The sequence below is a fragment of the Leucoraja erinacea genome, chromosome 20 (genome assembly GCF_028641065.1).
Source record: "Leucoraja erinacea ecotype New England chromosome 20, Leri_hhj_1, whole genome shotgun sequence".
NCBI classification, from domain to species: domain Eukaryota; kingdom Metazoa; phylum Chordata; class Chondrichthyes; order Rajiformes; family Rajidae; genus Leucoraja; species Leucoraja erinaceus.
The window spans coordinates 15,528,751-15,552,802 of record NC_073396.1 but is presented as its reverse complement, the minus strand read 5'-3'; the positions used below and the strand labels follow the sequence as shown (position 1 = coordinate 15,552,802).

At 42.0% G+C, this 24,052-nt stretch overlaps 1 protein-coding gene across 6 annotated transcripts in view; it reads left to right on the top strand.

Moving 5' to 3' along the window:
* The window catches only part of ints1 (integrator complex subunit 1), a 93,725-nt gene that overhangs the window by 57,143 nt on the left and 12,530 nt on the right, over positions 1 to 24,052 (top strand). For all 6 annotated transcript variants that reach the window (XM_055651346.1, XM_055651344.1, XM_055651343.1 and 3 more), the window contains exons 33-42: positions 5,141 to 5,281; positions 7,545 to 7,725; positions 11,173 to 11,296; positions 12,726 to 12,856; positions 13,442 to 13,529; positions 15,330 to 15,577; positions 18,179 to 18,311; positions 19,742 to 19,875; positions 20,781 to 20,973; positions 22,296 to 22,423. In XM_055651346.1, the coding sequence (XP_055507321.1) occupies positions 5,141 to 5,281; positions 7,545 to 7,725; positions 11,173 to 11,296; positions 12,726 to 12,856; positions 13,442 to 13,529; positions 15,330 to 15,577; positions 18,179 to 18,311; positions 19,742 to 19,875; positions 20,781 to 20,973; positions 22,296 to 22,423 (1,501 nt within the window). The remainder of the gene's footprint in view (positions 1 to 5,140; positions 5,282 to 7,544; positions 7,726 to 11,172; positions 11,297 to 12,725; positions 12,857 to 13,441; positions 13,530 to 15,329; positions 15,578 to 18,178; positions 18,312 to 19,741; positions 19,876 to 20,780; positions 20,974 to 22,295; positions 22,424 to 24,052) is intronic.

The following is a 24,052-nucleotide window of genomic DNA, read 5'->3' as shown; positions in this document are numbered from 1 at the left end:
TAATGGAAGTATAAACATGAGAAAATGAATAAATATTCGGAATTATAGTTGGTTTAAAAAAAAATCTTACAAATGCTGGAATTTTGATATGGAGACTGGAATAGCTGTTTTTTTTTTAATTGGTGTACTCTGCTTCCACAAGGCTATAATGTAAAGTTGATGAAATTTCTCTTGAGCTTACACGAAGTTTTGTGAGACCGTATAGGTAGACGAGAAAGGGCAGAGAAGGATTAGGTTGGCGAATTACTGACAGACAGCTAAATGTTTTGGATCATTCTTGTGGATTGAATGGAAGTATTCTGAACAGCTGTTTCCACATTTTCTCACGTTCAAACAAATATGGACTAAGTTCTGGATGATAGAGTTATTATGGATGGGTGCCCACTGATTGGTGTAATGGAGTTGAGTAGAAGGGCCTGTTCCCATGCTGTATAATTCTATGATATATGATATATTTCTTAGTAATGTTGGTTGATTAATAAATCCCAGCCAGGACATTGGAAAGAATCGCCCTCCATTTCTGAAAAATAGTAACCATGGTTTATTTTATGTCCATCGGAGGGGTGACAAGTGGATGGTATCTTCTGTGCTGTCCAGTACCTTGTCCTCTCTGGAGAAAAGCTTAGGTGATCCTTTTCTGGATAAGAGGAACATTAAAAGCAGAGAATTCTTCACTTATCTCCTGGTAAGCCTGAGAGGAGCCTGCTCTCTCTCTCTGCTGCCCTGAAGAATCGTGACCAAGATTATTGAAGGAGATAGGAATAATTTAATAAGAGGTTTTCATCATTCTTCTTTCCTTCCCCCTCCCCCCACCATCACCAACAGACCCCAGGAGAATTAAACTGAAATCAGCTTACTGTTCAGTATCTCTCCTTAAGCAGTCTGCTGGAGCCTGCCAGCTAATTCTTTGCTTTCTATCAGCCTTGTAAAATGCCACAATAGTGAGCAACACTGAAAGGGAATTTTGACATTTGGTGCCACTGGTCATTCTCTGAGACTGTCCTTGGTCAGGGTGAGTTAGATGCTGCATTGCGATCACACTGCTGTCACAAGCTAATAGGCCTCTATTTTACAATTGGTTGGGCTCAAAGTCCATTTCTCATCGTAAGTGAATCTGTGCTATCGGCCCAGTATACATACATAAGTTCATTAATTTATGTATCAGGAGCAGAATTAGGCCATTCGGCCCATCGTGTCTATTCTGCCATTCATTCATGGCTGATCTATCTTTCCCTCTCAATCCCATTCTCCTGCCTTTTCCCCGTAACCTTTGACGCCCTTACTTGACAATCTCCGCTTTAAAAATACTCAATGACTTGGCCTCCACAGCCGTCTCTGTCAATGAATTCCACAGATTCACCACCCTCTGACTAAAGAAATTCCTCCTCGTCTCCTTTCTAAAGGTATGTCCTTTTGTTCTGAGGCTGTGCACTGTGGTCCTAGACTCTTCCACTATTGGAAACATCCCCTCCACCTCCACTCTATCCAGGCCATTAACTATTCGGTAAGTTTCAATGGGTCCCTCATCCTTCTAAACTCCAGCAAGTACAGGCCCAGAGCCGTCAATGCTCGTCATATGCTAACCCAGTCATCCTGGGATCATTCTTGTAAACATCCTTTGGACCTTCCCCATTACCACCACATCCATCCTCAGATATAGGACCCAAAACTGCCTCCTGTATTCCCAATACGGTCTGACCAATGCCTTGTAAAGCCTCAGCATTACATCTCTGCTTTTATATTCTAGTCCTCTCAAATGGAAATCTAACGTTGAATTTGCCTTCCTTACTACCAATTCGACGCATATTAACCTTTTGGGAATCCTGCTCCCATTTCTGAATCTTCTCGCCATTTAAAATACAGTCTGCGCCTTTACCCTGCTACCAAAATGTATGGCCGCTCACTTTCATAAAATCATAAATGATAGGAGTAGAATTCGGCCATTCGGCCCATCAAGTCTACTTCGCCATTCAATCATGGCTGATCTTTCTCTCCCTAATAACCCCATTTGTTACGTTGTTCTGTCTTCTAGGCCCAAGGCTCTTTGATGCAAGTATCAAAGAGTGTTTTTTATAATTGTTTCATCTCCCAAACCTGGCCCCTGAAAGACTTGACTCGCGTTTGTGTGAGGTTAGACAGAGGTTGACTACATAAGACCTGCACTGCTACAGTGTTTTTCATTACTCATCAATTATGTTCTTATGAAGATTTGTCATTGCTGTAATGTAGGAAATATGACATTAATTCACCCTTCCTAAATTTCCACAAACATCAATATTGCTCGGGTACCTGTGAAAACTGTTATTTGAAATAATGCCATGGGATTCATCACGTTCATGTAAGAAAACGGATGAGGCTGTGTTTAAGATCTCATCTCCAGCTGTACAGCACTTCATCAGTACTGAACTGGGAGTCTTGGCCTAGATTTTATTTTAAACTAAAACTCTCTCACCAAAGTGAAAATGCTACCCTTTGGCTCATGACTGACTGTGCTGAATGTCCTGAATTCAAAAGACTAAACAATTCTTTATTGAGTGTTAAATTAACATTTTCACACTAGGTTCAACACGCAAAAGATTTTTGTCAAAGATCATGTTGGTCATTTGGCTTAACTAATTAATCATTTTCCAGCTCATGTTGCAAATTGATCTCTAGATACATTTCTAACCACATTACTGTGTTACATCTAGATGTTCTAGATTTTCTGAATATCTTCTCAGTGATTCCTGGAGGATCTGCCAGATTTTGGTTAAGGATTAACATAGAATATGCATATCTAAGGATCTGCATATCTATATTCTATCTAATGATAATTAATTTTTGAGAGTTCAGATGTAATGTTGGTTAGCCTGGATCATCCTGTATGTGATATTGTGAAAGGTGGCAGCAAGGATCTGAAATTTAATCCCCCTAAGGATTGATGGATATTGGTTCAGTTGCATGAAATGTTGGTCTTTAACTCTGTTCTCATCCTTTACTACTAGTCTATCGTACTGCAAATGCAAGCAGGTCATCTCTAGCTTATCCACACGGTCAAGTCGTTATGCATTTACATGCGTTGCTGTATGGCCATCTTACCCTAAGGAGGAAAACAGGATCCTGCACAGTTGATATTCCACTGCGTACAGTTCTGTAGCATGTTAGTGGTTAAATGGCCTGGAGTTGGTTTTGCTCTCTCTCTTATTCCCCATCTTTTTCTCACTTACACTTGGAAGTGTTTGCACGCAGAGGGACCGACCTTCACAAAAGTGCATGTACAAGCAGGCAGTCACACACAGCGGCATGCACACACAGATAGGCATGTACAGAGACACCTGCAGGGATAGACAGGCATGTGCAAATAGACACGAGCACACACAGACACGCACATGCAGAGATACAGACACATTTAAGCGCCTGTCCCACTTATGCGACTTTTTCAGCGACAGCCAGCACCCGTCATAGGTCGTCGCAGGTTTAAATATGTTGAAAATTAAGCGGCGACCAGAAAGACGCTACGACTCTTTGGGCGACCGAGGAGACGACTCACGACCATACAGGCGGCACCCTGGCGACATGTCACGGGGTGAAGCCTGTATGGTCGTGAATAGTCACCCAAAGAGTCATACCTTGTTCTGGATTTTCAACATGTTGAAAATTTTCGTTGACCTGTAACGACCTATGACGGGTTACGGCAGTCGCCGAAAAAGTCGCGTAAGTGGGACAGGCCCTCTAGGCACACACGTTTGCCAATTACGTGAGAGAGGCGGAGAGCATGTTGGGATGAGGATATTTGGACTTTGCTAAAGAATATAGATAGGTTGAGAGTGGGCGAAAACTTGGCAAATGGAGTTTAATGTAGAAAGGTGTGAGATCAGTCACTTTGGTAAGTGGACTGTAAAGGTAGGTTATTAACTAAATTGAGCAATCTTGTACATGAGTGAAGTACAAAGCTCTTCTCAGGCATGAATCACAAACATTAGCAGGCAGGCACAGCAAGTGATTGCAAGTTGGTCTTTAGTGTAACAGGGTTGGAATTTAGAAATCGGGAATATTATTACCATAGTATAGGGTACTGGTTGGTTACACCAGGAGAAATGTGCACAGTATTTGTCCCCTTATTTAAGAAAAGATATATTGGCATTGGGATGAGAGGGTTGTCTTGTGATACGTGATAGAAGTCCAATGTCATCAGTGGGATAGAGGTGAGTCAAACAGTCCCCTAGCTTATGGAAGGACCGTTCAGATGCCCGATAATGGATGGGAAAATGCTTTTCCTGAGTCTGGTTGTGCACATTTTCAAGCTTCTGTATCTTCTGACAGACTGGAGCAGAGGGAAGAAGTATTTGATTATGTTCTTATGTTCACATACGTACTCAGCCATCATTTGCACACATGCACCCACTTTCCCCCACATACAATTCATCCAAACAACAACCTACTTCCCTCAATCCATGTTAAGCATAAGAGCTTTGCCATTTGTAGCATCCTATTGCTCTCCCAGCTGGGATCAATTAATGCACAACAGCTTGGGAATGCATTTGAAACTGTCTCAGCCCTTGTGGTCAGAACTCTTTTTAGGTGGCTTTTTAAACCCAATTAACCACCAGTGAATTCATTAGAAGTTATTTTAAATAAGAAAATAATGGATTCTGAAGCTGTTCTGCAAAATTTAGATAATACCTTACTCGAGGAGCCAAGTTAGCATGGTTTGAACAAATGTGATCCTTCAGGTCACGGTTTCAAAACGTATGCCTGGGATGTTGATTTTTTTTACATTTATTGGATTTTGCTTGTATCTTTGTGAGTTCCTCAGAGCAGCTGCTGGACCACTGATCTATCACGCCATACACTGAATAATTTAAAATGACAACACATATCAATGTTGTAAATAATTGGGGTCGCATATAAAGTACATCACACAAATTCTCAATTCAGACCAAATTGTGATTATATGAGCCTATTCCCAAACTACTTTATTTAATCCTATTTGGGATAATGGCTCGTTGATGTCTAAAGCCCAGCCTAAGTGAAGGTGTTATCTTATTCGATGAGCAAGTGTATACCACGTAGCTTGGACTTCTCATAACCTTCTCTTGATACTTTCTATACTATGATGCCAGATTTTTTACACAGCTTGGAATATATTATGTTTTCACAGTAAGAGCTAACTTCATGCTCCTGGCAGAGCAGCTGAGCTATCGGCAAGACCAGGAGTTGATCGACTCAGCAGTACAAGCAATAATGACGGCTCTGAAAGCTGGGGAGGCAAGCAACGTGGAGCCAGAATTGATGGAAAGAGGTATGAAGCCTCAATAAAACACTGCAACCACATCCTACCTAGTTCTGAATAGTTACTGGGTTGATGGAAGAAAAAATATTTTTGTAAACTATTGCTGGAAACATGTTGCCTACTGTAGAACTATTAATGATACTCTGAAGATAGACACAAAAAGCTGGAGTAACTCAGCGGGTCAGACAGCATCTCTGGAGAAAAGGAATAGGTGACGTTTCGAGTCGAGACCCTTCTTCAGATTGAAGAAGGATTTTGACCTAAAATGTAACTTATTCCTTTTCTCCAGAGATGATGTCTGACCTGCTGAGTTACTCCAGCTTTTTGTGCCTATCTTTTGTTTAAACCTATATCTGCAGTTCCTTCCTACATATTCATGATATTCTGTTGCTGAGTTAGCTTGTCTTGAGAAAGATCATATATTTGATGCTGTGATTTTAATAGCCACAGCATGTCCTACAGTGAGGTTTTCCACTGTAGTCGTTAGCGTTGAATCTGCAGCAACCAAGTACTGCATATCATTCTACAGGAAGGATATAATAGCACTAGAGAGATCGCAGAGGAAGTTTATGAAAATATTACCAAAGTTAGAGAATTATAATCAGAGAGAGGTGGCTCGGCTTGAGCTTTTTTCAGGCATAAAGGAGGCAATGTGGAGATTTATTCGAGATGCATCATCCTGTGCAGCCTAGTCATGATGACCAAGAAGGACCTATTTTAACTATCAGGGTAGATAATAATTGAAATGATGGTGGAAGGAATAGTGGGGGAAGGCGGTTGAGGAGGTTTTTCACCCATAAAATGCTTGTTGGTTGTTAGCTAGAAAGCCATACAGCACGAAAGCAGGCTCTTCGGCCCAAGTGATCCAAGTCCTGAAACGCTAGTCCCACTTGCCTGCATTTAACTTGAGTCTTGAACTCGGTGCTTGATGTGGAAACCTGCACATTTAAAAATCAGGTGAATGACTATCTAATGTGTTGTAATTTATCGAAGTATAGATGAGGAGCTGGGAAATTGAATTGGCCAAAATAGCACTTTTTGTTATCCTGACATGGACATAATGGCCGCTGGTGCGATAGATCTTTATGATTGTGTAAATACCAAACAGCAAGATCCCACAAATAGCAATGATTGGATACCTATTGCTGTGTTGTTTGAGACTTGAGTATTGGGAACTGCCTTCATTTTCTTTAACAGTGGTCAGTGGTGGAACCTATAGGCCTTTTATAGTGGTTTATGAGCTACTTTTACGAGTATACAAGTTGATCGTACACAACTGAACAAAGTGGGGAAAGCAAGATATCCTTCCTTAAAGGACATTAGGAACCAATAGGTAGACAAAAGGTCTGGAGAAACTCAGTGGGTGCAGCAGCATCTATGGAGCGAAGGAAATGGGCAACGTTTCGGGCCGAAACCCTTCTTCAGACTAATGGAGGGTTGGGGGGGGGGGAAGAGAAGAAAGGGAAAGGAAGAGGAGGAGCCTGAGGGCTGAGGGAGAGCTAAGAAGGGGAGGAGACAGCAAGGGCTATGGGAAATAGGAGAATTCAATGTTTATGCCACAAGGGTGCAGACTGCCTAAGTGGAATATGATGTGCTGTTCCTCCAATTTCCGGTGGTGCTCACTCTGGCCATGTAGGAGGCCCAGGACAGAGAGGTCAGATACGGAATGGGAGGGAGAATTGAAGTGCTGAGCCACCGGGAGGTCAGGCTGGTTAATGCGGACCGAGTGGAGGTGTTCGGCGAAACGATCGCCAAGCCTCCGCTTGGTCTCAACGATGTAGATCAGCTGGCATCTAGAGCAGCGGAAGCAATAGATGAGGTTGGAGGAGATGCAGGTGAACCTCTGTCTGAATATTTTTAATGACTCCGTATCTTCAACTCTCTGGGGCAGAGAATTTCGAAGACTCATATCCCTTAAAGAGAAGACATTTTTATTCATGTCAGTCATAGATGGTCAAACCTTTTTCTTGAGATCATACCTTCAGGTTTACAATCCCCTACCAGAGCCTAATTGTGAGATAAAGGTTTAAATGTTCAATATTTAACTGTGTGGGGACAGGTTTGTGCATGTGTGAGGTAATCCAAAACTGCAAAGATCAGGATGAATGAAAATTACATTTATCAATAAAATCAAAGAATGTTGTATGGAATACTAAGTACCTGGAATAATTATACCTTATCCTACGGGTTAGTAGTGCAAAGGGCATTTTCTTTGTTTTTATGGACATCTGTTCTGTTCAAGATCATCACTAAAATTCTCTCAATCTCACAGTATTGAAGGGGTTAATTGAGATGCGGTCTCCCTACCTGGAGGAACTGTTGACACTTGTGCTCACTACCAGCCCAGAAGTGGCCACGCAGCAGACAACCATGGATCCAGTAGCTCTAATAACCACACTTCTTCATCAGGAAGGAGAAGACTCGGTGGTAAAGATGGAGGTCGATGGCGACAGGTATTTTTGGGGTATCATTGGGGGATTTTTCGTGAAAGGTCGTTGTGAGGAGGTTGTGCCCAAATAACCTGTGCAGTAAATTAATCTGAGGGTGTATAATGAGCAATTATTGGGACTGAACGATGACAGTAGACACCATAAGGAATGGAGGTATGGAGCATATTACTGTCCAAAATGTCAAGTAAACTGGCAGCTAGGTAATGACTGTCACAAGTAGCATACCTACCCAGGATCCTGATCAGGTAATGGTTTGCATTTGAGGTTTCTGGTTTGCATTTGAGGTTCTGCTATCCACAACAGTGACTCCAGTAGTCTTAATAAGCTGTCAATGATGTGTGACCCTCATGTCAGCAGACTGCTCCTTGGGCTATTCGCACTATGATTAAAAAATCATCTCAGATTCATGAAATGAAAGTACGTCTCTCCTGTCCCTTACCACGCCACGGAATCCTTTGACCCGAGGAAGATCAGATGAGAAGCTTAGACCCTAAATGCTGGAGTAACTCAGCTGTTTAGGCAACATCACTGGAGAAAAGGAATAGGTGACGTTTCGGGTCGAGACCTCTGATGAAGGGTCTCATTCCAAAATGTAACTCTAGCATTTTTTGTCTATCGTCGGTGTAAACCAGAATCTGCAGTTCCTTGTTACACAGATGAGAAGCTTGTTGAATATCTAATTTTGAGTAGAAGGCCCCCAGTCTTGAGGTTCAGGAGCAGTAGTATTTAACACTGGAAGTGCACTGGAGGTATATGAAGCGTGGAAACTCATGAGAACATACGACCATCTAACCATCATCTGCATTTCTTTCCTAAATAATATGAATGATGAAGTTCCATGGCAATTATTAACTTCCTTGTATTCCTGGATTTACAAAACAGCTCAAGAATGTTGATAAAATAACTAAGCATTTTAAATACCAACATAATTAAATGAAATAATAAAACAGCATTTTTATTAACAATCAAACCTTAAATTAAAATAACAGGAGTATACATGTATTCCTTTTCAATATTGTGACCTAATAAAATATACAAGATCCTGACGGGTCTTGATAGGTTTTTACATCCTCCTGTAGGAAAATCTAGAACTTGGGGGGTCATTGCAGGGGCTAACCCATTTAAGACTAAAATGAGGTGAAATATTTTTACTCATAGGGCCATCAATCTTTGAATATTCTTCCTCAGTAGCCGAACTAGAATCTATGAGGCAGATTCTTGATAAATAAGAGGGTGAAAGATTAAATGCTGGATCAAGCTTGAGGTGGCCCACTGCTAATTCATGATGGCTTTGCAGGGTTGGGTGAGGTAAGGAGGAGGCAGAGTTGTCATTGGTGTTTGAATGATAGTGATATCATACTGGTAAATTTGAGCTGCTTGAGCTTTGCGACGTTGACAGCGGAAGTTCTTTCTGTGACTGTACCTGGATGTTGAGCGTTTGACGGCTCTGGGCCTGTAGTCGCTTGAGTTTAGAAGAATGAGGGGGGACCTCATTGAAACGTACAGAATAGTGAAAGGCTTGGATAGAGTGGATGTGGAGACAATGTTTCCATTAATGGGAGAGTCTAGGTCTAGAGCAGTGGTTCCCAACGTGGGGCGTACGCCCCACAGAGGGGCAATTTGATTTTTAAGGGGGGCAATTTCCACCTAATGTTTTTTTCTTTTTTTTTTACAATTTTTTAGTAATTTCTTGCTCAGAACTTTAACTGTCTTTTGTTTATTTCATTTTTCTTTTTCATGGATGCCATGTTCTTTTGAGGCTTGTTTAAACCAAGGTATTGACGTTTTAAGCTTCTTCAGCTGAAATGGAGTTCACTTTTTAAATGATAAGAATTATATGTCACCACATGGGGGGGGGGGGCATCAGGATTTTAGAGGTGATTAGGTGGGGCATGGCCAAAAAAAGGTTGGGAACCACGGGTCTAGAGGTCTTAAATTCAGAATTAAAGGATGTTCTTTTGAGAAGGAGATGAGGAGGAATTTCTTTAGTCTGAGGGTGGTGAATCTGTCTATGCCACAGAAAGCTGTGGAGGCCGGTGGTGGATATTTTTAAGGCCGAGATAGATAGATTCTTGATTAGCACCTGTGTCAGAGGTTATGGGGAGAAGGCAGAAGAATGGGGTTAGGATAGATCAGCCATGATTGAATGACTGAGTAGACGACGGGCCGAATGGCCTAATTCTGCTCCTATCACTCATGATCTTATGATTGCTTAGAAAAAAGGCTTAAAAGGGCTTGATGATATCTAGATAGCTCCCTTTATATCTGGTTAAAAACCCTTCTAGCAAAGCATAGTATTTCCTACCATGTGGTCATATCTAATGCTGTGCTTCACAGAGGGGTTGTTTTCCTTGGAACTGGCCATTGCTCTCTTGAGGTAGTTGAATGCCTTTTCATAATGAGTCGCTGTGGCGGTACAGTGCCAATGGAAACTTGATCTTTTTGTGTTCTCTGTTGCTCAGGCTGTAACAAATCCTTTGTTTGTATCCTGGTGTACTTCATCAACCCAGCCTAAATTGGACATTATTTTCTAAGAGATTTTTAAGATTTGTAAAACCCATTGGAGCAATGCACACATTCAACCAGTAATTTATTCCATGCACAATTCATTATTGCATGTGTTACATCATCTCATATTTTCTATTGGTAGCAACCAAAGGGGAGGGATATAGAGCAGAACATTGGCAAAGTTGTTAGAGAAAAATATGGTATACATTTCTAAAGATGAGAAACCAAAGAGAAATAGGTATTTTTGTACACGGTGTTGTTGCATGGTTGAAGAAAACATTTTACTGGATATTATAAATATAGGCAAAGGTTATAAATGTGAGGGGTTTGACTCGCTGCGAAACTCTGATTTGACATAATTAGATTATTCAGTGCAATTCTCGTCTCTATATTGTAAAAAGATGTAACTGCCCAAGAGAGAGAGTGCAGAAAAGATTGATAAGTGTGATACCAGGTACGGGAGATTCAGCTAAGTGGATAAATTGAAGAAGTTGAAATTATTTTCCTGAGAGCAGAGAAAGTTGAGAAGTTGTCAAAATCAAAAAAAATTTAGACAAAATGAATAAGGAAGATTGTTTTTCTATTGCTGCAAGGGTTGAGAATTAGCAGACTTAAATTTAAGGTGATTGATAAAAAGAGCCAACGGGTGACAGGAATAAAAGGTTTTTTATGCAGTCACTGATCTGGAATTCACTGCCTGCAGGATGGTGAAAGTAGACGATTATTTCTTTCAAAGGGAAATTGCATTGATATTTGAAGGAAGAAAAAAAAGGCAAGAGGCGGAGCAAGGGATTGGGACTGACTCGATTGCAGTTACAGAGGACTGTTGCAGGCTTTCTTGGTTGACTGGCCTTTTTCCATGCTGTGATGATTCTAGATGTAGCAGTCTCTTAGTTCCTTTACATATTATCACCATCTCTGTTTTTCTCCTGGTTGCTGAAGTGTGGAGCAGCTGAAGCCTGTTTCAGCATCTGGGCTCCTTATTGACTGGTCTGAGCTGCTGGATCCTGAAGTAATTTCCCAATGCCCTGACCAACAACAGAGGCTCCTGTTTGCTGACCCAAAGGTAAGGATTATTTAAACACCTCAAAACTTCAAGTGAATACTGCATGTGTCCAGAGTTTGAAGTGGGGGAAGTAGCTTTTATCTTTGTTAGCCGGTGAAGGTTTGAATGTCAATTGGGATTTTTGCATCTTGGCTACAAGAGCATGTGGTCAACACATTTGTTTTGGAGATTTTCCTGTTGCTTCAAACTACCGAGTATGCAACATAGTAAATTGAGTCAGATTCCACAGTAAAATTAGATAGATATAACCTGCTCTAAAAACAGCAACTGAATAAACTTGGGTCACTATGAAGTAGTTCTGAGAGCAGGTTATATCTATCTAATTTTACTGTGGAATCTGACTCAATTTACTATGTTGCATACTCGGTAGTTTGAGTCAGATTCCACAGTAAAATTAGATAGATATAACCTGCTCTAAAAACAGCAACTGAATAAACTTGTTCACTATGAAGTAGTTCTGAGAGATGTGATAAGCTGTTGTGTTTATTTCAATACTTGGGGGAATGTGGGCAGCATTTATTGCCATTGAGAAGGTACTGATGAGCTGCTGTGTTGAACCCCAACATACATATGGTAAACGTGCTCCCTGATGTACAACATTAATTGATAATGCTGATTGACATACTTACTATTTCACAGTGCACTTAAGAGTCAACAATCTTGCTGTAGGTCTGAGAGTCACATAGGCCATTCTGCATAAGGACTGCGCCTTTCTATTACTGAAGATATAGCTGAACCAGATGGTTCTTTGCAACAGTCCACTGGCTTCATGCCCTCTTCACTAATTCAATACCGATTAATTAATAAATTTATGTTTCCTATCTGCCGTTATGGGATTTGAACTTGTCTCTATGGATGTTAGCCCAATTTGTAAATTGCTGGGCCAGTAGCATGATGATTGTGGTTGCCAAAGCCCTGTCTTTTCTCTGTAAGAGCCGAAATAGAAAGACCAGCGTTTATTTCAGAAGTAAGTGCAGTTTTGATTTAATAGGCATACATAAAAAAAATAGTTCCTCTGATGGGGAAAGCCTAAAATTAGTGGATGACCATTTAATAGGGTAATCAAAAAACACTTGTTTGCTGTCAGGGAGAAATACTGTGGAATTCTGTCTCCCTGGAGCCTGGGGATGCTGGGGACAGACGGAAATTTTAAGGCTGAATCATTTTTAAGATAAGAGTATTAAAAGATTCACAGTGACCATGATGCAATTAAATGGTGAAACAGCTTTGGGAGGATAAATGGTCTTTTCTGTTTATTTTTGTATTTCAAAATATCTATGTCAATTTGTGTTATCTTTATCTTTTGAAAAAGCTAATAGAATAGGGATCAATGTGTAAATCAGTACGTTTAAAATTCTGATCTTGTTCGGTAGTGGTTTGGTTGGATTGTCTTTGGTTCTTGTGTTAATCAGACGGTTCTTATATCCAGATTGCAGGTCAGCAAAGAATGCAGCTGCTTTCATTCCGACCCTGTCTTCTGGCAGTTCTCACTCACCAGTCAAACTGGACGACACTGCATCGGTGCATCGGCATACTGTTGAGTAACCAAGGGGGGCTCAGGTGAGTTGCAAACCAACAGCACAGGCTACAAATATAAGGCAACTTGCTCACGCACATTTCAAGCAGTTACAAAGGAAGTCTTGTCTAGGGAAGAACTGCAGATGCTTGCTTGTTTATACCGAAGATAGAACCCATCTTTAGACTGAAAGATAGAGAAGGCCAGAACAAAACAGAACTGGCAACTGAAGACCTTGGGAAGGGTGGAATCTATAATGCCCCATTGTTGCATGGGGAAGATGTGCGAACAACAGGGAAACAAGGATGCAAACAGTGGAACTATTAGGAAGGCTTGGGTTGGGGACATACATCTCTGCACTGTAGCTTCTCATGGCTGTGCTCTTTACCAAACTACCTTCTGCTGCTACGCTAATGACCTTTCTATCCTAAAGTTAGGAATGTTAAAGAGGTTGTTGATCTGTTTACACTATGTTCAGTTCAATTTGCATGTAGCAAGCACAATTTATGACACAAAAGTGCCATGCAATAACCAACAAGTGGAAATCCTCTTATCTCTTCCAGAACAGGGTCTTCCACTCTCTTTGGGTCTGGTATTCATGATCTCTATTTCCTTTATTTTATTTGTAGGCTTGACCCTCCTGCAGCCCTGGATTTTCTTTGGGCCTGTACACGCATTCCTCGGATCTGGCAAGGACGTGACCAAAGAACTCCGCAGGTAGGATTGCAAATCAGTTGGCATAGTGGAACTACCAGTTGTTGAGTCATTGGGAGAATGAAAATGTAAGACGCTTGGTTCTCTGTGGCATAAATTTACTTGAATATCCGGATAAGTGGACATTATTTGAAGCCTAAGATTTTAGAAATAGCCACCAGGCACTTTGTGTCTGTTCCACATTCTCCAAATACATGGCTGATCTTCTGCCTTGGTGCTGTTTTCTGTCATGATCCCCACCATAGCACCTTCTGATCTCGGTTTTGGATGAATTCAGTGACTGAACCTCCACAATTTTCTGGGCTAGTGAATTCCAGAGATTCACCAAATGCTGATTGAAAAACGTTCACCTCCTTTTGATAGAATGCAGGCCACACACAGAATTCAGGCCCAAATGTGGTCCCTTTCCTTTGAAGGAATTTAACATTGGAGACAGTCTAAACGAAATTCATTGAGATAATTCCTGGGATTAGAGGATTGTTCCATTAAGAGAGGCAAAAGTGGTTGGGTCTGGAATCTTTGGAGTTAAGAGGAATGAGGGATGACCTTATTCAAGTGTGTAATGGATCGAAAGGGGCATGACAGCAGAGATGCTGAGATGTTTGCACTATTGGGAGAGCCTTGAAAGTGGGGACATAGATAAGGTAAGGGGCCAGTCATTTAATACTGAGGTATGTAGAAATTTCTATTTTCAAAGGTTGGCGAATCTCAGACAGACAGAAATGGAAGCTGGATGATTCAAAGTGTTTAACATGGAGGTCAATATTTTATTGATTGAGGGTTGTGGGGATCAAGCACAGAAGTGGAGATGAGGTCTGGGGTTGATCAGCTGTGATCACAAGAAGTCAGGAGGTGCTGCATACTCCTGCCCTGGTTTTCTTGTGTTCATGTTCCTGATTTGCATTTCCTTGCTTTTGTACAACATGATCTTGACTCAGCCCTCAGTGAAATCAAATCTACAACTCCCTGTTCCCTTGCAAAGTTGCAGGGGTATTTGAAATCCAGCAGAAATAGTGCAACATCTGCAACAGTTGCCTGCAGGAGCAGAGAATGAACATGACAGTGATGTAGAGTGTAAAGATTAGTCATTCAGCCTCTCTATGCTGCCTGGTGATATCACAGCTTCTTTATCCAAACATCTTCCAACTATATAGGGCATCCTTAAGAACACATCCACCAAAAATCTAATCAGACATCATCTAGTGTGCCGCAAGCTTTATTTCAGTTAAGATACAAATTACTTAACTAAATGATAGAACATGATTCTTGTAGTATGTTGGTAATTCCTGCCCTCTGGTCGGTGACTGTGCATGAATCCAACTGATTCAATGCTGCTGAATAAAGACTTTGTGTGTTAATATTCCTGAGTGCCTTAACCCATCAGAACTCTAAATAACAATGCAGGTTATCGAAAACTGCAAATAATTAGCTGGAGTAGTAGAACTGAAAAGAGAAGGTTAAATTTGAAAGTCTAATAGTGCGAATGTTGGAAGTCTGAAATAAAAAGAGAAAGTGCTGGAAAACATTCAGTAGCTCAGGCGGCATCTTGAAAAGAGAAATTGAGTTAATGTTTCAGGTTGCAGACTCCTTTGGGTTTTGCCTGGAGTGTTTCCAGCAATTTCCGTTCTTACCTCCGTATCGAAACCTGCAGCCATTGAAGTACGAAGTGTAATGTGGGCAGTGTGTGAGTCAGTTTGCAATCACCAGGCTCGCACTATCAACTCTGCCCTTGATGGTCAACTGGCAATGCATCACGGTTGGGATTGAGACGATAGCTACTGAGAGTGTCCTTTGCCTTTGTAGAAACATACTAAGGAGTATGTCCTGTGTTTGAAGAAGAGTGAGCTCATCAGCCTGGTGGACATCATTCTTTTGGAGTCTGAAGCCAAGGTCCACGTTGGGACTCCCATCAAGAAACCCTCCGAGGACGTCACTGGCACCCTCATCCGATCTCGAATTCCCTTGTTGCTCAGCTGCTGCCATGGCAATTTGGATAACATCAAGAAAGTGACAGAGTATCTGATCAGTTGCATCAAGCAAAGGGGTGAAAGGTAAACAAAACAAAAGCATTTATTCATCGTTTTGTCTTGGAGTGCACAGAAATTAACGCCCCATTTGCTAGATAAGGGCGGCAAGGTGGCGCAGCGGGAGAGTTGCCGGCTTACAAGGCCAGAGACCTGGGTTCGATCCTGACCACGGGTGCTGTCTGTATGGAGTTTGTACATTCTCCCATTGACCGGCATGGGTTTTCTCTGAGATCTTCGGTTTCCTCCCACACTCTAAAGACGTACAGGTTTGTAGGTTAATTGGCTTGGTATAAAAATGTAAATTATCCCTTGTGTGTGTCGGATAGTGTTGGTGTGCGGGGATCGCTGGTCAGGGCGGACTTAGTGGGTCGGAAGCCAAACTTTAGTTTAGGCCGAACTAAACTAAAAGATTGATCATAAATTTAGACCATTTATCAGGAGCAATGTACTAACTACTAGAATGGTTTTATTTAATTTTATTGATATACAATGTGAAAAGACATAAAATGTGGATCTGAATGCACAAAGCTTAGTGTTCTATGTAGTAAGAATAAATATTTTGTAATTTTCTAGATGCTAGGCATATACTGAGGACACAGGAAACTGGATGCTGGAATCTTGAGCAAACAAGAACGTTTCCTTCTTCTTTTCTCTCCTGCTTTCTCATTCTTTTTCTCTCGCTCTTTCTCTTGTCTTCCTGGCTGAAACTGCCGTGTTTTAAGGAGGATTGTGATGGACTGATCCAAAAACAGCTAATTGGACACCGCTCTTGTTCCTTTGGTTGTGGCCTCAGCTCAGTCCACAGCACCGTCCAGGGTACTAGGTGTGTTCTGGCAGCCAGGCACTGTCCACTGTGTTGGTATTCCGCTCATCCTGGCCTTTCTGCTGTTAGCAAGCATCAGAGCGCCACACAAGGGAAGAGATGACACCACAATACATATAAAATCTCTTTGGATTCTCCTTAATGTTAACTGCCAGTGAGATCTCATGCCCCATTTTTGCTCTCTTAATTTTCTTCTTATGTGTACTCCTCAATCTCCTGTACTCCAGAGATGCATTTGATGCCAGCTGCCTATTCCTGACCCATGCCTCCTTTTTCTTAACCAGAGCCTCAATGTCTCTCATCATCCAAGGTTCCTTTCCCTTGTCCTTCACTATTGCAGGACCACCCATACCTTGAACTCTCGCCATCACACTGTTAAAAGCTTCCCATTTTATGAAAAGTCCCTTTGCCCGCAAACAACTATTGCAATTTCCCGTCTTATGTAAAGTTGGCCTTGGCCAGTTTAGAACTTTAACATAGACCAGGCTTCTCCATTTTCCATAACTATTTATTTACAGCTTATAGAAATGTGGTCGCTGGTCCCAAATGTCTTGCCCACTAGTACATCACTCACTTGCCAATTCCCTAAAAGTAGGTCAAGCTTTGCCCTTCCCTTGGAGGGCCCTCTACATGTTGCCAGAGATAAAATTCCTGAACACACTTGACAAATTCCACCCCATCTAAGACCTTGACACTATGGCAATCCCAGTCTAAATTGGAAAAGATGAAATCCCCTACTATGACAACCTCATTAATATTGCAACTGTCTGCAATCTTCCAGCATATTTGTTCCTCTCGATCCTGTTGACTATTTGGGGGCCTATAGTACAATCCCAACAAAGGTGTTCACCCCCTTTCTATTTCTCATTTCCACACATCTAGCCTCAGTGGGTGATCTTTCTGTAAAGAAAGATCTTGGACTACAGGTGGTTTGTTCTCCTTAAAGAGTGCAGCAGGACATCCTCCTCTGTTATGCCCACCTCTACCTTGCATACTACACATGGACCCTAGAACATTAAGCTGTCAGTGCTGTCCCTTAATTAGGTTTTTGTAATAACTATAACGTCCCAATCCCACAATCCCATCCCTGCCCTAAGTTAATTGGCTTTACGTCAGGCATCTTATATTGAAATAAATGCAATTTAATCCAACTGCTGTTCCTTGCTCTCTGCTGCGCTTCTCCCTATCATGTCCATTGAACTTGCTGTCAATGATATTTGTACCAACATCCAGTCACTCACCTTTCTCACGACTGCATTTCATCCTGTCCTCTGGCTGTCCTTAGTTTAGACCCTGTTGAGTAGCGATAGCAATCATTCTTGTTTCTGGGATTACTGCAGACTGGAATCTGACGTCTATTATTTAGAAATCCCAGTGGTTCAACATTTGACTTGCCAGTGATGTTTCGTGTACTCCCTTCAAATTTATCAGGGCTGCCATTTCCATGCTCGTGTTAAGTACACGGGAGCCCAGTTTCCCACCATTTCTTTAAGCACAGTGAGTCCCGTTTCCTTTGCTCCTTTGAAAAGTCACTAAGGCTGTCTTTCCAACGCCCTTCCAAGTCACTCAGCTCAGTGGCAAATGTAATAGCATCTTTTTGTGAATTAAAAGTCTATTGGAGTATTAACAGGAATAACCTATAACAGTGCAGAATATCTGCCAGTACAGCACCACCAACGTGCCTAATTAATAGAGTTTTACAGTGTAGCTTCCGTTAGTATTTTGTAAAAGTACAAACACTTGCTTGCTGAGACTTCTGCTATGGCTCCTTCCTGAATTCGATTTTGTCATTCTCTTTTCAGCAGTGTGATGGGCAAGTGTTGTCAGAACCTTTTGCTTCAGATTTACTTTGAGGTCCCAGAGGTTATCCGCCATGTCAACCTCCCAGAGTGTGTGCTAAGCAGTGAAGGCACCAGCAACGGAAGCACATGCAAGGTTTGAAGTTTTCATGAATAGTTTCAGACTCGTTGCTACGTCTGTTGAAGTGGGTGGAACCAGTGCCATTATAGTGTCAGTCTTTTAGTGTATAGTGTCCATTTTGCCTATCTCGGCTCCTTGAAAGAAAGAAAATAAGTACATATTCATGCCTGCAGGAACACCTATAGTCAAAGAAGTACAGCACAGGAGAAGGCCAACTAGGTCATTATGCCCAAGTCAGTATATAGAACAAACCAATTACTGGCAATATTTCTTTTCTTTCCCCATTACCCACAAATATTTGCCTCAAATACATATCCAGTTCCCTTTAGAAAGTTACAATTGAATGAACTTCTGCTACTCTTGAATGGCAGTTTAATGTAACTTGCCTAACAAAATGAGTAACAACTGCATTTGTTTATATTAGACACTTCCAAGGATACATTGCATTTTTCATATAAAATCCCGATATTTATTGCTTTTCAAATGGTGCATTTAAAAAAGGTATGGAACACACTGTGTGATACTTTCCTTTGAGCAAACAGCATCAATGGCAGGCTTCATAGGAAATATTCCATAAATGTACCACACTTAGAATACAGTGTATTTGTGCAACTATTACAAAGTTTTGGATGTAGCACACCATGTAAGCACATTCTTCCATATGTAATATGTTTACTATTGCCTAAATGATATGATATATCCATTTGAAAGAGTCACCTTCAGGGCAAAGTGCTTATATTGAGGCATTGACTATGTCTCTTAGGCTTGGGCCATGTGTAATAGGTCACATGACTGAATATGATAAATATTACTCCCATTGAATGATGCAGACCATCAGCGCTGTTGTACCTGTGTAAATATGAAGTAAAGATTCCCTCTTGTTCAGCTCTTTCCCATCCGTTGAGGATCTAGCCATCAAGAGATGAGAATTGGAGGAGTGCTCATACCTCAGAGATTGTAGTCAGAGGAGATTATAGAGGAAAAACAGACAACACTATGGAAGGATCTGAAAATAGAGATAAAATGTCCAATGCTTAATTGGGCACTGACTGCCCACAAACATAGGATGTGGCGGATCAGGAAGTGAGGGTTAGGGGATGGACAACAGTTGTTGCCTAATCCTACGGAGAGGGTATGGGTCAAACACAGACAAATGGGCCTTGCATAGATGGGCAACTTGGCCAGCGTGGCAAGTTGGGCTGATGGGTCTATTTCCGAGTTGTATAACTCTATGATTCTATGACACTAGTGGAATGTGGAAGGTCAGCTGGAAATGCATTGAAATACACAAATCAAAATCCACCGTAGTCCTAGGTCAAGCTAACGCTGCAGATGAACAGAGGAGTGAACAGCATCGGGCAATTTTATGCCGCAGGGAACAGGTTTTCTTGGTGATTGTGGGGATCTGTGATCAGAAGTTCTTCACCGCTCTCTCCCTTTTCCAGCTGGATGCACTAGTGCATCGGTTGCTAATGTTACTTGCAGACACCAGTGACACGAGGACATCGGAGAACCGCACTGCCGATGCCAACATGGCCTGCCGAAAGTTGGCCGTTGCACACCCGGTTTTATTGCTCAGGTATTAATGAGTTTACTTTTGAAAAAATTTCATAATGATTAAATTCCTTGTTTCAAAATTTCTATGATGAACCTATTGCTCTGAATCAGTATCGCTTCAAGCCACTTACCCTCACTCACTCTATCTTTCTTGTTTTTTTATCTACCCTACTGTAATCATTCCTTCTCAGAGCTCTCTTGGGTGGTAGAGGCTGGTTTCCCCATGTATTAGGTACATGGGGAGCAATACCCAGAGTGTGTGCTAAGCTGGGGATGGATAAGAGGCATGAATCAATTGTGGAATAGCAGAACCAATATTGGTTTCCCAAGTGGGTGGGTGAGGATTTTTCTAGTTGAATGTTTTCCTAGTGAAGATGGTGGATGTATGATAGTTTACATGTTGTGAGAGTGGGTGACTGATTTCCTGGAGGAGTAGGTGCGGGGATAATGATAGTCAGATCTTGCTCCGGGCATTTATCGGTAGGGCTTTTGGTTTCTTGCTGAAAGCCAAACACATCCTTTATGTGGGTGAGAAAAGGTATCAACCAGCTGATTTTCTAATATTCCAAACCTGACCATCCACCATTGTGTTATCATCACTATTACAATCCTATTTTAAATGAGTTTATTGATAAATTATTTGACCAAGAAAATGCATCTTGGCATAAAAAGAGATGTTGAAGCGAATCGTGCTCTTTTTGTGTGTTAGATAAACTGGGAACTACAGTTGGGGAGGGGGAGAGGGGTGGAAGAGGAATAGGATAGAGCAACACATGCTAAACAATGAAGGTAAATAGAGTTGAGGTGCAGCAGTCATATTGAATGTATGATGCAAAATATATAGTTACCTCTTACACCTGTGTATCTGCACTGAGCCATTATCCTTGATGTTTTGCAGTGATTTGATTTCATTTGCTTACTCTTCAGACATTTGCCAATGATTGCCGCCCTGTTGCATGGACGAGTCCACTTGAATTTCCAGGAGTTCCGTCAGCAGAACCATTTGACTTTCTTCCTGCATGTTCTGGGGATCTTGGAGCTACTACAGCCATATTTATTTCAGAGCGAACACCAGGGGGCAATGCAGGACTGTCTGCTCTCCTTCATTCTACTCTTGGAGGTGAGTGAGAGTCAGTCAAGAATATTGGAAGTTTCATTTCTAGGTTATTCAGAATATGGGACAATATTGGAGAACAGGAAGCTTTAGACATTAATTCAACTGGGAAAACTTTGCCCTGGTAAGAAATTTTGCCATACTAACCTGACAGATGCCTGGTGCACTGTTCACTAACTTGTCTGGTCTCAGATGGAGCCTGTGGTGTCAGGGGGAGAATGAGTCTGCTAGAAACTGAGAACCTGCCCCCATCTGAATAGATCATGGTTGAAATGCGTCATAATTCCCATTTACCTGCATTGCAGTGAGGGTTTCTCCTCCTCTGCCGTCTCGGGTTTTTAGCTTCAAACCCCCAATTACTCTTGAGGTGATAACAAAATTCTGCGATCTCTCTCCAATCCTACCATTAACAAATTTAGTTTTCTCTTGGCTATTGCCTCACAGTTCCAGAGACCCGGGTTCTAATCTGATCTCTGGTGCTGCCTGTGGGAAGTTTGCACGTTCTCCCTGTAATCACACAGTTTTCTTCAACAATGCAGGTTGGTGGTTTAATTTGATAATTGCCCCTAGTGTAGATAAGTGGTTGAATCTAGGGGGAGTTGCTGGGAATGAGGGAAGAATGAAATGGGATGAGTGTTGGATTAGTGTAAATGAGTGATTGACGGTCTGTACGGACTGAGTAAGCTGAAGGAAATCCCAGACTTTTGGGGGAAATAGTTTCAACTGATCCAGGTACCCTCTACGCCTCAATCACATCTCCCTTAAACCTCTCTGTTCCAAAGTAATCAACACAAACCCATTCCGTTCTCCTGGTAATTATAACTCTCCAACACCCCTGTGAGCTTCCTGTGCACCCTCTCAAGTGCCATTGCATCCTTTCCTTTAGAAAACTGACAAAACAAAAATTGTTAGTTTGAGATTGGAAGTTTGAAATTGACACCACAGTTTCAACAGCTTTTTCGGTGAGAATGTACCATATTGTTCCACCTGTGTTGCGACACACTTACTCCAGGTTATTTTAAGGTTATACTACCTGTTTCTTGACTCTCTCCATTTGAGCAAATGGTGTGAAGAGAGGGGCTTTAATTGTTTTAAACACTCTTTACCCTTCTGTGCTGAACAAGTAGGTTTCACCAGTTAAATAGTCAGAGGGCACAGGCTGTCACCATTCAGGCTATCAATCACATTACTGTAAAATGGGCATGTCCTGTGAAACAGCACCTCAGCATGAAAACAGAACTGGTGGGAGATTAATCATGAGGTACTAGAACAGGCCTCAGCTGGAATGCAGGTTATAAAACAAAATTCTGTGTTTTTTATTTAAACAGAACTATGGAAAATACTCCAGACTGCTTGCTTCCTTCATCAATAAGTTTGTGCATTTTATTCACAAGTTTATAACGTTCAATGCAACAGCAGCTGTGCCGTTCCTTCAGAAGCATTCAGATGTTCTCCAGTAAGTAGCCAATTTGATGTGTTGTAGAGTAAGTGGCCCTCTTAATGAGGGTTAAGATAATTAATGACTGTTATTCATCAAGATTACCCCCTTACCCAATCCCACAGGGGGCGGTGCGGTGGCACAGCGATAGAGTTGTTGCCTTACAGCACCAAAGAACCGGGTTCAATCCTAGCTATGGGTGCTGTCTTCAGAGTTTGTACGTTCTCCCTGTGACCATGTGGGTTTTCTCCAGGTGCTCCGGTTTCCTCCCACACTCCAAAGATGTACAGATTTGTAGGTTAATTGGCTTTGGCTAAATTGTAAATTGTCCCTGGTGTGCAAGATAGAGCTAGTGTACAGGGTGATCGCTGATCATCGCTGTAACTCTAACCTAAAACTAAAAAGGACTCGGTGCGCCGATGGGCCTGTTTCTGCACTGTTTCTCAAAAGTCTAAAAATGCACTCAGTTCGTGGATCGTAAGGTGAATCGGCTTTCAGTTAGTCACTGGTGCCTGAAGAACAATAGTTTATTATTTTATCTTGCTTTGTACAGGTAACAATTAATATATGGAATGCAGGTTCAATGTGTTGGGGCTGGTCCAAATACCTGGGAAGGGACCAGGTTGCGAGCCAGGTAAATTTAGTTTGGAGATACAGCATGGAAACAGGCCCTTCGGCCACTGACTCTGCACTGACCAGTGATCCCCGCACATTAACACAATCCTTAATCCACAAGGAACAATTTTTACATTTACCAAGCCAATTAACCTGTACGTCTTTGGAGTGTGGGAGGAATCCGAAGATCTCAGAAAAAACCCACAGGGAGAACGTACAAATTCCATAGAGACAGCACCCGTAGTCAGGATCGAAACCGGGTCTCCGGTACTGCATTCGCTGTGAGGCAGGAACTCTACTGCTGCACCACCGTGACCGTGCGTAGCAGCTTTCCCTGGTGTAATATCCAAAGAGTTGCTGCACAGATCCAGAGGTGCAGTTTAGACATTCACAGGAGCTGAATGATGCCCACATTGGCACTCCTGAAATGATTGGTAAATGGGCAAGGGTAGTAATTTCATATAGCATTGTTCAGGATCCTGAACGCAGTCAGAATCTTTGCTTGGACTGGAAATAATTTTCTAATTTTCTCCCAACAAAACAATAATAATTAACAACTTGCAGCAGCAGTGGCTGGTTGTGAGGCTGCTTCTCCTCTGAGTCTTGGAGGTGTGCCTACTAATATATGGTAGGCAGCATATTGCAAGATAAGGCTGCCTGAAGGAGTCTGGGTGTGGTGGACAGTATGTCATTCAATCCAGAGTGCAGGTCCTCCCCAGTTTACGTCTTACGGACGTCCACATAGATTCAAGCGAATGATTTTTGGGAGACCAGTGGGATGGATTACGGCTGGGTGGGATTGGGCTTTTCTGTTTGCCGTCTCTCCCCACGCCGCCCTGAGCTGCAACAATCAGGGGTTTGGGTTGAGCTGAGCTTATTCTCCCACTCACTCACTGCGTCAGTGAGGACAGTTGGCAGCCGCTCCCCCACGCCTGCTCGCTCCCCCACGCCTGCTCGCTCCCCCACGCCTGCTCGCTCCCCCACGCCTGCTCGCTCTCCCATCTCGCCTGTTTCTGTATCTTTTCCCAAACA